The following is a 15,000-nucleotide window of genomic DNA, read 5'->3' on the forward strand; positions in this document are numbered from 1 at the left end:
TGGGCGGGTCCAGAGTGCGTCTGATGGCCAATCAGCTGCAGGCAAAGCTGGACGAGAGCTCCTGCAGGTGTTCTTCTTCTTCTACTGTCCAAACACAGGTGAGACACACAGGTGAGACAGACAGGTGACACACACAGGTGAGACACACAGGTGAGACACACAGGTGACACACACAGGTGAGACAGACAGGTGACACACACAGGTGAGACACACAGGTGAGACACACAGGTGAGACAGACAGGTGAGACACACAGGTGAGACACACAGGTGAGACACACAGGTGACACACACAGGTGAGACAGACAGGTGACACACACAGGTGAGACACGCAGGTGAGACACACAGGTGAGACACACAGGTGAGACACACAGGTGAGACAGACAGGTGACACACACAGGTGAGACACACAGGTGAGACACACAGGTGACACACACAGGTGAGACAGACAGGTGACACACACAGGTGAGACACACAGGTGAGACACACAGGTGAGACAGACAGGTGAGACACACAGGTGAGACACACAGGTGAGACACACAGGTGAGACAGACAGGTGAGACTCAAGGCATCATGTTGGGTCACCAGGTCTGTAATGTTATTATAATGTTATCGTAATGTTATCGTAATGTTATCGTAATGTTATAATGTTATTATAATGTTATCGTAATGTTATCGTAATGTTATCGTAATGTTATTGTAATGTTATCGTAATGTTATAATGTTATTGTAATGTTATTGTAATGTTATCGTAATGTTATCATAATGTTATAATATTATCGTAATGTTATCGTAATGTTATCGTAATGTTATCGTAATGTTATAATGTTATTATAATGTTATCGTAATGTTATCGTAATGTTATAATGTTATCGTAATGTTATCGTAATGTTATCGTAATGTTATTATAATGTTATCGTAATGTTATCGTAATGTTATAATGTTATCGTAATGTTATAATGTTATCGTAATGTTATCCTAATGTTATCGTAATGTTATCATAATGTTATCATAATGTTATTATAATGTTATCGTAATGTTATCGTAATGTTATCGTAATGTTATAATGTTATCGTAATGTTATCGTAATGTTATCGTAATGTTATTATAATGTTATCGTAATGTTATCGTAATGTTATCGTAATGTTATCGTAATGTTATAATGTTATCGTAATGTTATCGTAATGTTATCGTAATGTTATCGTAATGTTATAATGTTATCGTAATGTTATCATAATGTTATCGTAATGTTATCATAATGTTATAATGTTATCGTAATGTTATCGTAATGTTATAATGTTATCGTAATGTTATCATAATGTTATCGTAATGTTATCATAATGTTATCATAATGTTATAATGTTATCGTAATGTTATCGTAATGTTATAATGTTATTATAATGTTATCGTAATGTTATCGTAATGTTATCGTAATGTTATTGTAATGTTATCGTAATGTTATAATGTTATTGTAATGTTATTGTAATGTTATCGTAATGTTATCATAATGTTATAATATTATCGTAATGTTATCGTAATGTTATCGTAATGTTATCGTAATGTTATCGTAATGTTATAATGTTATTATAATGTTATCGTAATGTTATCGTAATGTTATAATGTTATCGTAATGTTATCGTAATGTTATCGTAATGTTATCGTAATGTTATTGTAATGTTATCGTAATGTTATCGTAATGTTATAATGTTATCGTAATGTTATAATGTTATCGTAATGTTATCCTAATGTTATCGTAATGTTATCATAATGTTATCATAATGTTATTATAATGTTATCGTAATGTTATCGTAATGTTATCGTAATGTTATAATGTTATCGTAATGTTATCGTAATGTTATCGTAATGTTATTATAATGTTATCGTAATGTTATCGTAATGTTATCGTAATGTTATCGTAATGTTATAATGTTATCGTAATGTTATCATAATGTTATCGTAATGTTATCATAATGTTATAATGTTATCGTAATGTTATCGTAATGTTATAATGTTATCGTAATGTTATCATAATGTTATCGTAATGTTATCATAATGTTATCATAATGTTATAATGTTATCATAATGTTATCGTAATGTTATCATAATATTATAATGTTATCGTAATGTTATCGTAATGTTATTGTAATGTTATCGTAATGTTATCGTAATGTTATCATAATGTTATAATGTTATCGTAATGTTATCGTAATGTTATCGTAATGTTATAATGTTATCGTAATGTTATCATAATGTTATCGTAATGTTATCGTATTGTTATCATAATGTTATAATGTTATCGTAATGTTATCGTAATGTTGTCATAATATTATAATGTTATCGTAATGTTATCGTAATGTTATTATAATGTTATCGTAATGTTATCGTAATGTTATCGTAATGTTATCATAATGTTATAATGTTATCGTAATGTTATCGTAATGTTATCATAATGTTATTATAATGTTATCGTAATGTTATGGTAATGTTATGGTAATGTTATCGTAATGTTATTATAATGTTATAATGTTATCGTAATGTTATCATAATGTTATCGTAATGTTATCGTAATGTTATCGTAATGTTATCGTAATGTTATAATGTTATCGTAATGTTATCGTAATGTTATAATGTTATTATAATGTTATCGTAATGTTATCGTAATGTTATCGTAATGTTATCGTAATGTTATAATGTTATCGTAATGTTATCGTAATGTTATAATGTTATCGTAATGTTATCCTAATGTTATCGTAATGTTATTATAATGTTATCGTAATGTTATAATGTTATCGTAATGTTATCGTAATGTTATAATGTTATCGTAATGTTATCCTAATGTTATCGTAATGTTATTATAATGTTATCGTAATGTTATCGTAATGTTATCGTAATGTTATCATAATGTTATAATGTTATCCTAATGTTATCCTAATGTTATAATGTTATCGTAATGTTATTATAATGTTATCGTAATGTTATCGTAATGTTATCGTAATGTTATTGTAATGTTATCGTAATGTTATCATAATGTTATCGTAATGTTATCGTAATGTTATAATGTTATCGTAATGTTATCATAATGTTATAGTAATGTTATCATAATGTTATAATGTTATCGTAATGTTATCGTAATGTTATAATGTTATCGTAATGTTATCATAATGTTATCGTAATGTTATCATAATGTTATCATAATGTTATAATGTTATCGTAATGTTATCGTAATGTTATCATAATGTTATTATAATGTTATCGTAATGTTATCGTAATGTTATCCTAATGTTATCCTAATGTTATCGTAATGTTATTATAATGTTATAATGTTATCATAATGTTATTATAATGTTATCGTAATGTTATCGTAATGTTATCGTAATGTTATAATGTTATCGTAATGTTATCGTAATGTTATCGTAATGTTATTATAATGTTATCGTAATGTTATCGTAATGTTATCGTAATGTTATCGTAATGTTATAATGTTATCGTAATGTTATCGTAATGTTATCGTAATGTTATCGTAATGTTATAATGTTATCGTAATGTTATCATAATGTTATCGTAATGTTATCATAATGTTATAATGTTATCGTAATGTTATCGTAATGTTATAATGTTATCGTAATGTTATCATAATGTTATCGTAATGTTATCATAATGTTATCATAATGTTATAATGTTATCGTAATGTTATCGTAATGTTATAATGTTATTATAATGTTATCGTAATGTTATCGTAATGTTATCGTAATGTTATTGTAATGTTATCGTAATGTTATAATGTTATTGTAATGTTATTGTAATGTTATCGTAATGTTATCATAATGTTATAATATTATCGTAATGTTATCGTAATGTTATCGTAATGTTATCGTAATGTTATAATGTTATTATAATGTTATCGTAATGTTATCGTAATGTTATAATGTTATCGTAATGTTATCGTAATGTTATCGTAATGTTATCGTAATGTTATTGTAATGTTATCGTAATGTTATCGTAATGTTATAATGTTATCGTAATGTTATAATGTTATCGTAATGTTATCCTAATGTTATCGTAATGTTATCATAATGTTATCATAATGTTATTATAATGTTATCGTAATGTTATCGTAATGTTATCGTAATGTTATAATGTTATCGTAATGTTATCGTAATGTTATCGTAATGTTATTATAATGTTATCGTAATGTTATCGTAATGTTATCGTAATGTTATAATGTTATCGTAATGTTATCATAATGTTATCGTAATGTTATCATAATGTTATAATGTTATCGTAATGTTATCGTAATGTTATAATGTTATCGTAATGTTATCATAATGTTATCGTAATGTTATCATAATGTTATCATAATGTTATAATGTTATCATAATGTTATCGTAATGTTATCATAATATTATAATGTTATCGTAATGTTATCGTAATGTTATTGTAATGTTATCGTAATGTTATCGTAATGTTATCGTAATGTTATCATAATGTTATAATGTTATCGTAATGTTATCGTAATGTTATCGTAATGTTATAATGTTATCGTAATGTTATCATAATGTTATCGTAATGTTATCGTATTGTTATCATAATGTTATAATGTTATCGTAATGTTATCGTAATGTTGTCATAATATTATAATGTTATCGTAATGTTATCGTAATGTTATTATAATGTTATCGTAATGTTATCGTAATGTTATCGTAATGTTATCATAATGTTATAATGTTATCGTAATGTTATCGTAATGTTATCATAATGTTATTATAATGTTATCGTAATGTTATGGTAATGTTATCGTAATGTTATCGTAATGTTATTATAATGTTATAATGTTATCGTAATGTTATCATAATGTTATCGTAATGTTATCGTAATGTTATCGTAATGTTATTATAATGTTATCGTAATGTTATAATGTTATCGTAATGTTATCGTAATGTTATAATGTTATCGTAATGTTATCCTAATGTTATCGTAATGTTATTATAATGTTATCATAATGTTATCGTAATGTTATCGTAATGTTATCATAATGTTATAATGTTATCCTAATGTTATCCTAATGTTATAATGTTATCGTAATGTTATTATAATGTTATCGTAATGTTATCGTAATGTTATCGTAATGTTATTGTAATGTTATCGTAATGTTATCATAATGTTATCGTAATGTTATCGTAATGTTATAATGTTATCGTAATGTTATCATAATGTTATAGTAATGTTATCATAATGTTATAATGTTATCGTAATGTTATCGTAATGTTATAATGTTATCGTAATGTTATCATAATGTTATCGTAATGTTATCATAATGTTATCATAATGTTATAATGTTATCGTAATGTTATCGTAATGTTATCATAATGTTATTATAATGTTATCGTAATGTTATCGTAATGTTATCCTAATGTTATCCTAATGTTATCGTAATGTTATTATAATGTTATAATGTTATCGTAATGTTATCATAATGTTATCGTAATGTTATCGTAATGTTATCGTAATGTCATAATGTTATCATAATGTTATCATAATGTTATCGTAATGTTATCCTAATGTTATCGTAATGTTATAATGTTATCGTAATGTTATCATAATGTTATCGTAATGTTATCATAATGTTATCATAATGTTATAATGTTATCGTAATGTTATCGTAATGTTATCATAATGTTATTATAATGTTATCGTAATGTTATCGTAATGTTATCCTAATGTTATCCTAATGTTATCCTAATGTTATCGTAATGTTATAATGTTATCGTAATGTTATCATAATGTTATCGTAATGTTATCGTAATGTTATCGTAATGTCATAATGTTATCATAATGTTATCATAATGTTATCGTAATGTTATCCTAATGTTATCGTAATGTTATAATGTTATCGTAATGTTATCGTAATGTTATCGTAATGTTATAATGTTATCGTAATGTTATCGTAATGTTATCATAATGTTATTATAATGTTATCGTAATGTTATCGTAATGTTATCGTAATGTTATCATAATGTTATTATAATGTTATCGTAATGTTATAATGTTATCGTAATGTTATCGTAATGTTATCGTAATGTTATCGTAATGTTATCGTAATGTTATCATAATGTTATTGTAATGTTATCGTAATGTTATAATGTTATCGTAATGTTATCGTAATGTTATCGTAATGTTATCGTAATGTTATAATGTTATCGTAATGTTATCGTAATGTTATCATAATGTTATAATGTTATCGTAATGTTATCGTAATGTTATCGTAATGTTATCATAATGTTATCGTAATGTTATCGTAATGTTATCGTAATGTTATCGTAATGTTATAATGTTATCGTAATGTTATCGTAATGTTATCGTAATGTTATAATGTTATCGTAATGTTATCGTAATGTTATCGTAATGTTATAATGTTATCGTAATGTTATCCTAATGTTATCATAATGTTATTATAATGTTATCGTAATGTTATCGTAATGTTATTGTAATGTTATTATATCACCAGCAGGAGGAGCCAGTGACCTGCCTCTCGTCCCCCTCGGAGGCTTCAGTCCAGCCGTCGCCATGGAGACCGGTACAGTAGAGACACTTTGCAGTTTTATTGTCTAAATTCTTTTAAAGGTGTAAAAACCTTTTTTAGGAAATTTAAACATTAAGCAAAGTAGAATTAAAACATTAAAATATAAACTGTTAACTTCCTGCATCGTAACTTTAACGTTTGTCTGTCCTGTCTCCATGGAAACGCCTCCATCAGAGGAAACGGACCCAGCAACAGGAGCAGATGAGTTTCCGGTTCAAAGAGAAGATCAAGTCAGCAGCAGACGAGCAGGTACACGTTGTTCTCTGGTGACGGTTTGGTGCTTCGGCTCCATGTGATCGTTGCTCTGAAGCTCATGAATAGTTTCTATTGAGAGAGAAACGCCTGCAGCTCAATCTAAACTGAGCACTTTGTGTCCTCACTAACATCACAGTTTATATTTATTCATTTTAATACGAGTGAAAAACAGATGAAGAGAGGGTCAGGGTTATGTATGTATGCTGCTATATTAATACACTGATGGTAACGTGTTGATAAACGGTTATGACCTCACTTATGAGCTTTCTTTAATTCCTGCTTGTTCAGACTCAGGCGGGGCTTCCTGCCGGCAGCAGCGACGTGTGTTTCTTCTGTAAGCAGAGAGTTTATGTGATGGAGCGTCTGAGTGCTGAAGGTCTGTTCTTCCACCGAAGCTGCTTCCAGTGTGAGTCCTGCAGCAGCTCGCTCAGACTGGCTGAATACGCGTACCACGGCCCCAGCGGTGAGTCTCTGTTCAAGGGTCCGTGTAGTTTTGGGTTCAGACACCAGATAATGGAGCTGTTAAGGCTGTTTACCAAAATATATTCAACTTACAGCTTTATAATGAATCTGGGTTTTAATTCGGACTCTCAGCTTTAATCCAAACTGTAGAAAGCGTTTAGAGTTACAGATGTTTAATATGTAGCAGCCTGTTTCTGAGCGGACCATCAATAACTGGACAGGTTTGGACAGTTCCTGTTATTTCATCAATTCAACAGGTTAAATGTCTGGAGTTGATTCCAGGTCTTAGCATGTGGAAGCTGTTCCTGTGAACCTACAACCATCTGAAGAGCTCTCACTGCAAACCTACAACCATCTAAAGAGCTCTCACTGCAACCCTACAACCATCTGAAGAGCTCTCACTGCAAACCTACAACCATCTAAAGAGCTCTCACTGCAACCCTACAACCATCTAAAGAGCTCTCAATGCAAACCTACAACCATCTAAAGAGCTCTCACTGCAAACCTACAACCATCTAAAGAGCTCTCACTGCAAACCTACAACCATCTAAAGAGCTCTCACTGCAAACCTACAACCATCTAAAGAGCTCTCACTGCAAACCTACAACCATCTAAAGAGCTCTCACTGCAAACCTACAACCATCTAAAGAGCTCTCACTGCAACCCTACAACCATCTAAAGAGCTCTCAATGCAACCCTACAACCATCTAAAGAGCTCTCACTGCAAACCTACAACCATCTAAAGAGCTCTCACTGCAAACCTACAACCATCTAAAGAGCTCTCACTGCAAACCTACAACCATCTAAAGAGCTCTCACTGCAACCCTACAACCATCTAAAGAGCTCTCACTGCAAACCTACAACCATCTAAAGAGCTCTCACTGCAACCCTACAACCATCTGAAGAGCTCTCACTGCAAACCTACAACCATCTAAAGAGCTCTCACTGCAACCCTACAACCATCTAAAGAGCTCTCAATGCAAACCTACAACCATCTAAAGAGCTCTCACTGCAAACCTACAACCATCTAAAGAGCTCTCACTGCAAACCTACAACCATCTAAAGAGCTCTCACTGCAAACCTACAACCATCTAAAGAGCTCTCACTGCAAACCTACAACCATCTAAAGAGCTCTCACTGCAAACCTACAACCATCTAAAGAGCTCTCACTGCAAACCTACAACCATCTAAAGAGCTCTCACTGCAACCCTACAACCATCTAAAGAGCTCTCACTGCAAACCTACAACCATCTAAAGAGCTCTCACTGCAACCCTACAACCATCTGAAGAGCTCTCACTGCAAACCTACAACCATCTAAAGAGCTCTCACTGCAACCCTACAACCATCTAAAGAGCTCTCAATGCAAACCTACAACCATCTAAAGAGCTCTCACTGCAAACCTACAACCATCTAAAGAGCTCTCACTGCAAACCTACAACCATCTAAAGAGCTCTCACTGCAAACCTACAACCATCTAAAGAGCTCTCACTGCAAACCTACAACCATCTAAAGAGCTCTCACTGCAAACCTACAACCATCTAAAGAGCTCTCACTGCAAACCTACAACCATCTAAAGAGCTCTCACTGCAAACCTACAACCATCTAAAGAGCTCTCACTGCAACCCTACAACCATCTAAAGAGCTCTCACTGCAACCCTACAACCATCTAAAGAGCTCTCAATGCAACCCTACAACCATCTAAAGAGCTCTCACTGCAAACCTACAACCATCTAAAGAGCTCTCACTGCAACCCTACAACCATCTAAAGAGCTCTCAATGCAAACCTACAACCATCTAAAGAGCTCTCACTGCAAACCTACAACCATCTAAAGAGCTCTCACTGCAACCCTACAACCATCTAAAGAGCTCTCACTGCAAACCTACAACCATCTAAAGAGCTCTCACTGCAACCCTACAACCATCTAAAGAGCTCTCAATGCAACCCTACAACCATCTAAAGAGCTCTCACTGCAAACCTACAACCATCTAAAGAGCTCTCAATGCAACCCTACAACCATCTAAAGAGCTCTCACTGCAACCCTACAACCATCTAAAGAGCTCTCACTGCAACCCTACAACCATCTAAAGAGCTCTCAATGCAAACCTACAACCATCTAAAGAGCTCTCAATGCAAACCTACAACCATCTAAAGAGCTCTCAATGCAAACCTACAACCATCTAAAGAGCTCTCAATGCAAACCTACAACCATCTAAAGAGCTCTCACTGCAAACCTACAACCATCTAAAGAGCTCTCACTTCAAACCTACAACCATCTAAAGAGCTCTCACTTCAAACCTACAACCATCTAAAGAGCTCTCAATGCAAACCTACAACCATCTAAAGAGCTCTCACTGCAACCCTACAACCATCTAAAGAGCTCTCACTGCAACCCTACAACCATCTAAAGAGCTCTCAATGCAAACCTACAACCATCTAAAGAGCTCTCAATGCAACCCTACAACCATCTAAAGAGCTCTCACTGCAACCCTACAACCATCTAAAGAGCTCTCACTGCAAACCTACAACCATCTAAAGAGCTCTCACTGCAAACCTACAACCATCTAAAGAGCTCTCAATGCAAACCTACAACCATCTAAAGAGCTCTCAATGCAACCCTACAACCATCTAAAGAGCTCTCACTGCAACCCTACAACCATCTAAAGAGCTCTCAATGCAACCCTACAACCATCTAAAGAGCTCTCACTTCAAACCTACAACCATCTAAAGAGCTCTCAATGCAAACCTACAACCATCTAAAGAGCTCTCACTGCAACCCTACAACCATCTAAAGAGCTCTCACTGCAACCCTACAACCATCTAAAGAGCTCTCAATGCAAACCTACAACCATCTAAAGAGCTCTCAATGCAACCCTACAACCATCTAAAGAGCTCTCACTGCAAGTTCAACATTTCATCCTCAGGCTGCAACAACAACAAACTTTCCCTCAGAGAGATCTCAAGAACATACGGAGCGTCCAAACCAACAGTCTGGTTCATTCTGAGGGAAACCAGAAGGCCTGTATGTCCATGGAGACAGCAGAGGTGGATGATTGATCCTTTCCATGGTTCATAAAACCCTTCACAACATCCAGCCAACAGAAGAACCCTCTCCAGGAGGTAAACATGTCATTATCAGGTCTATAAAGAGAAGAACCCTCTCCAGGAGGTAAACATGTCATTATCAGGTCTATAAAGAGAAGAACCCTCTCCAGGAGGTAAACATGTCATTATCAGGTCTATAAAGAGAAGAACCCTCTCCAGGAGGTAAACATGTCATTATCAGGTCTATAAAGAGAAGAACCCTCTCCAGGAGGTAAACATGTCATTATCAGGTCTACTATAAAGAGAAGAACCCTCTCCAGGAGGTAAACGTGTCAGTATCAGGTCTACTATAAAGAGAAGAACCCTCTCCAGGAGGTAAACATGTCATTATCAGGTCTATAAAGAGAAGAACCCTCTCCAGGAGGTAAACATGTCATTATCAGGTCTACCATGTCGTAGACCTCCAGAATAGAAAGGCCACATTAGACTCAGTTCAGGACCAGCTTTCTCTGGACCGATGTAACTGTGATCAACGTGAACCAGAACGGCTCCTGATCCAAAGCATCAAACATCATGTGTAACCATGGTGACGGCAGTGTGATGGTTGGACTGGCTTCTAATGGCTCTGAGTCATTAGTGTTAATGATGAAGTGACAGAGGACAGAAGCAGCCGGTCTGATCTGATTCAGCAAAGCTCATTGGACCAGGCTTCCCAGTACAGATGCACAATGACCCAAAACACAGTGTGAAGCCAACCAGGAGGTTCTGAAAGAGAAGAAGTGGAATATTCTACTATAGACGAGTCAGCTGATCTCAACCCGATCCAGCATCTGAAGACTGAACTTAAAGCAGAGACACAAACACAGCTGCAGTAAAGCTTCACAAAGGAAACCAGCGTCTGGTTCTGACAGACCTCAGGCAGTCAGCCGGCTAAGGATTCTCTACCAGGTTCTAAAAATGAACATTTTATTATTATTATTTAGTTTGTCCAAATTACTTCTGATCCTCTGAAGTAAACGGACTGTGTATAAAATGCAGTTTCTAACATTTTAAACTATATTTTTGTCCAACTCGTTGAATTAAAGCTGAAAGTCTGAACTTCAATCACATCTTGATTTCTACAGAACCAAACATACTGTGGCCTGACTGTATATCGTATGGTCTCCATACTGAACTGAGCTGTTGTTCCTTTTAACTTTCACACTCACCATTTATTAAGACTTATTATGATGATGAACAGATTATAGTATAGATTATATCTGATGTCTCCATCAGTCATTTTCACACTGATCACTGATCAGCCACATGATCACACTGTGCTGTCATGTGACCCCTGTGTGTGTGTGTGTGTGTGTGTGTGTATGTGTGTGTGTGTGTGTGTGTGTGTGTGTGTGTGTGTGTGTGTGTGTGTGTATGTGTGTGTGTGTGTGTGTGTGTGTGTGTCTGCGTGTGTATGTGTATGTGTGTGTGTGTCTGCGTGTGTGTGTATGTGTGTGTGTGTGTGTGTGTGTGTGTGTATGTGTGTGTGTGTGTGTGTCTGCGTGTGTGTGTGTGTATGTGTGTGTGTGTGTGTGTGTGTGTGTGTGTATGTGTGTGTGTGTGTGTGTCTGCGTGTGTGTGTGTGTATGTGTGTGTGTGTGTGTGTGTGTGTGTCTGTGTGTGTGTGTTTTCCTCTCACAAAGCCTTTATTGTGTGTTTGAGCTTCAGGACAAACAGCATGTTGCTCAGCAGCCAATCAGAGCAGAGCGGTCACACGAACAGAGTTTGAATGTTGGTATAAAAACATGAATGTGTGAGAACAACATCAGCAGAACATCTGTTCTCCTTCTTCTTCTTCTATCAGGGATGTTTTACTGTCTGCAGCACTACGACTCTCGTCTCAGCGCTCCGACTGCGAAGAAGAGACCGGCTCCGTCTGACAGAACTTCTTCTCACCGGACTTCAGTCGTAAGAACTTTTTGTCTCAATAAAGATTCAGATCAGGTTCATGATCAATATAAACCTGCAAAATCATAAGGTTTATACTCATCATGCATGTTCACTATGATTCATCTCTCAGTAACTTTCAGTAATAAAACATCAAAAAGCAAAAATCTCCTTAACATTAAAAAGGTTTGATCACAGTTTTAAAATGCAGAACTTTGTTCGGGAGGATTTTACACATAGTTGCTTGTAGAGCCGATATTAACCCACCGCAGATATATCAGCTGCATGTTATGTATATTTAATCCTTTTTGGGAACATATGGGCCATTCTACCTAATGGAAACATTTTGAAACATTTTTTTATTTTCCCTAAATCTTTATATGTGTGTATATTCTAACATATCTCAGGTATACATTTCTAGTAATTGTGCAGTTAACTATTAATAGTTAACTATTAATAGTTAACTATTAATAGTTAACTATTAATAGTTAACTCTCATTTTGTATTTTCAGAAAGTTTTGGAATATTTTTCCTTTCCTAAAATGTGTCACTACTGAAACACACAACATATAGTATAATAAATAGGGTTATATTAACTTGTTTTAGTTTAACTGTTCTGTTTAAGTTTGTTCTTAAACGGTAAAATATCATGCCGTTACTTATCTTTGTCGCAAGTGTTTGCTAACCACATTTTATACATCATATTAAAGGTGGTTGCTATGGTATTAAAGGTGGTTGCTATGGTATTAAAGGTGGTTGCTATGGTATTAAAGGTGGTTTCTATGTATTAAAGGTGGTTGCTATGTATTAAAGGTGGTTGCTATGGTATTAAAGGTGGTTACTATGTATTAAAGGTGGTTGCTATGGTATTAAAGGTGGTTACTATGTATTAAAGGTGGGTGCTATGGTATTAAAGGTGGTTACTATGTATTAAAGGTGGTTTCTATGGTATTAAAGGTGGTTGCTATGTATTAAAGGTGGTTGCTATGGTATTAAAGGTGGTTGCTATGGTATTACAGGTGGTTACTATGTATTAAAGGTGGTTGCTATGGTATTAAAGGTGGTTACTATGTATTAAAGGTGGGTGCTATGGTATTAAAGGTGGTTACTATGTATTAAAGGTGGTTTCTATGGTATTAAAGGTGGTTACTATGTATTAAAGGTGGTTGCTATGGTATTAAAGGTGGTTGCTATGGTATTAAAGGTGGTTGCTATGTATTAAAGGTGGTTTCTATGGTATTAAAGGTGGTTGCTATGTATTAAAGGTGGTTGCTATGGTATTAAAGGTGGTTACTATGTATTAAAGGTGGGTGCTATGGTATTAAAGGTGGTTGCTATGTATTAAAGGTGGTTTCTATGGTATTAAAGGTGGTTACTATGTATTAAAGGTGGTTGCTATGGTATTAAAGGTGGTTGCTATGGTATTAAAGGTGGTTGCTATGTATTAAAGGTGGTTTCTATGGTATTAAAGGTGGTTGCTATGTATTAAAGGTGGTTGCTATGGTATTAAAGGTGGTTACTATGTATTAAAGGTGGGTGCTATGGTATTAAAGGTGGTTACTATGTATTAAAGGTGGTTGCTATGGTATTAAAGGTGGTTGCTATGGTATTAAAGGTGGTTGCTATGTATTAAAGGTGGTTGCTATGGTATTAAAGGTGGTTGCTATGTATTAAAGGTGGTTGCTATGGTATTAAAGGTGGTTGCTATGTATTAAAGGTGGTTGCTATGGTATTAAAGGTGGTTACTATGTATTAAAGGTGGTTGCTATGGTATTAAAGGTGGTTACTATGTATTAAAGGTGGGTGCTATGGTATTAAAGGTGGTTACTATGTATTAAAGGTGGTTGCTATGGTATTAAAGGTGGTTGCTATGTATTAAAGGTGGTTTCTATGGTATTAAAGGTGGTTACTATGTATTAAAGGTGGTTGCTATGGTATTAAAGGTGGTTGCTATGGTATTAAAGGTGGTTGCTATGGTATTAAAGGTGGTTGCTATGTATTAAAGGTGGTTGCTATGGTATTAAAGGTGGTTACTATGTATTAAAGGTGGTTGCTATGGTATTAAAGGTGGTTGCTATGGTATTAAAGGTGGTTACTATGGTGTGTCAGTTGCTAGGGTGTTCTGGACAGTTACCATGGCAGCCAAGGCGATTGCTAGGATGTCCATCTCTTATTCATTCATGGTAATAACGTTGGGTGTGTTTGTTTCGTTGACAGGCGTCTCTGGGTTCGGCTCGGTCCTCCGCTGATTCTGGACCGGCAGAACGCCGTCGCTCCTCAGGTGAGTTTGCTTCACCTGCGTCGTCTTTCAGTCATCGTACCTGTTCACTCTGAGCGTGCTCCTTAAACGGGAATCAATGTGGGCTTTAGTGTGTGTGTGTTTCTGTGTGTGTCTGTGTGTGTGTGCGGCTGTGTATGTGTGTATGCAGCGGTCTCTCTGATGGAGGCGGGCAGGAAGCTGCAGGCGACGCCCGAGAGGATCGAACTGGAAAACTACCGGCGGAGCTCGAAGGTGGAGACGGAGCTGCTGGAGGAGAGCGAGGAGCCGGAGGAGGTTTCTGAGGAGCTGCTGAACCGGTTCAACCTGAGTATGGACAGGTCAGTTCACTCTGAACACACAAGAAACAGGTCAAAGGTCAAAGGTCAGTTCACTCTGAACACACAAGAAACAGGTCAAAGGTCAAAGGTCATAATTATAATTAGAGAGTCTTTTATTTTATCATTCCTCACTTCCTG

General features: G+C 34.7%; 1 protein-coding gene across 1 annotated transcript in view; it reads left to right on the forward strand.

The window, feature by feature from the left end:
• The window catches only part of LOC134004370 (protein-methionine sulfoxide oxidase mical3a-like), a 46,516-nt gene that overhangs the window by 18,395 nt on the left and 13,121 nt on the right, over positions 1 to 15,000 (forward strand). Inside the window, 7 exon segments of the mRNA XM_062443600.1 lie at positions 1 to 98; positions 6,503 to 6,571; positions 6,752 to 6,835; positions 7,127 to 7,295; positions 12,182 to 12,285; positions 14,482 to 14,545; positions 14,694 to 14,899. The exon segment at positions 1 to 98 is cut by the window's left edge and continues 40 nt beyond it. Of these exon segments, the coding sequence (XP_062299584.1) occupies positions 1 to 98; positions 6,503 to 6,571; positions 6,752 to 6,835; positions 7,127 to 7,295; positions 12,182 to 12,285; positions 14,482 to 14,545; positions 14,694 to 14,899 (794 nt within the window).

This window comes from Scomber scombrus, chromosome 22 (assembly GCF_963691925.1).
Source record: "Scomber scombrus chromosome 22, fScoSco1.1, whole genome shotgun sequence".
Classification (NCBI taxonomy): Eukaryota; Metazoa; Chordata; class Actinopteri; order Scombriformes; family Scombridae; genus Scomber; species Scomber scombrus.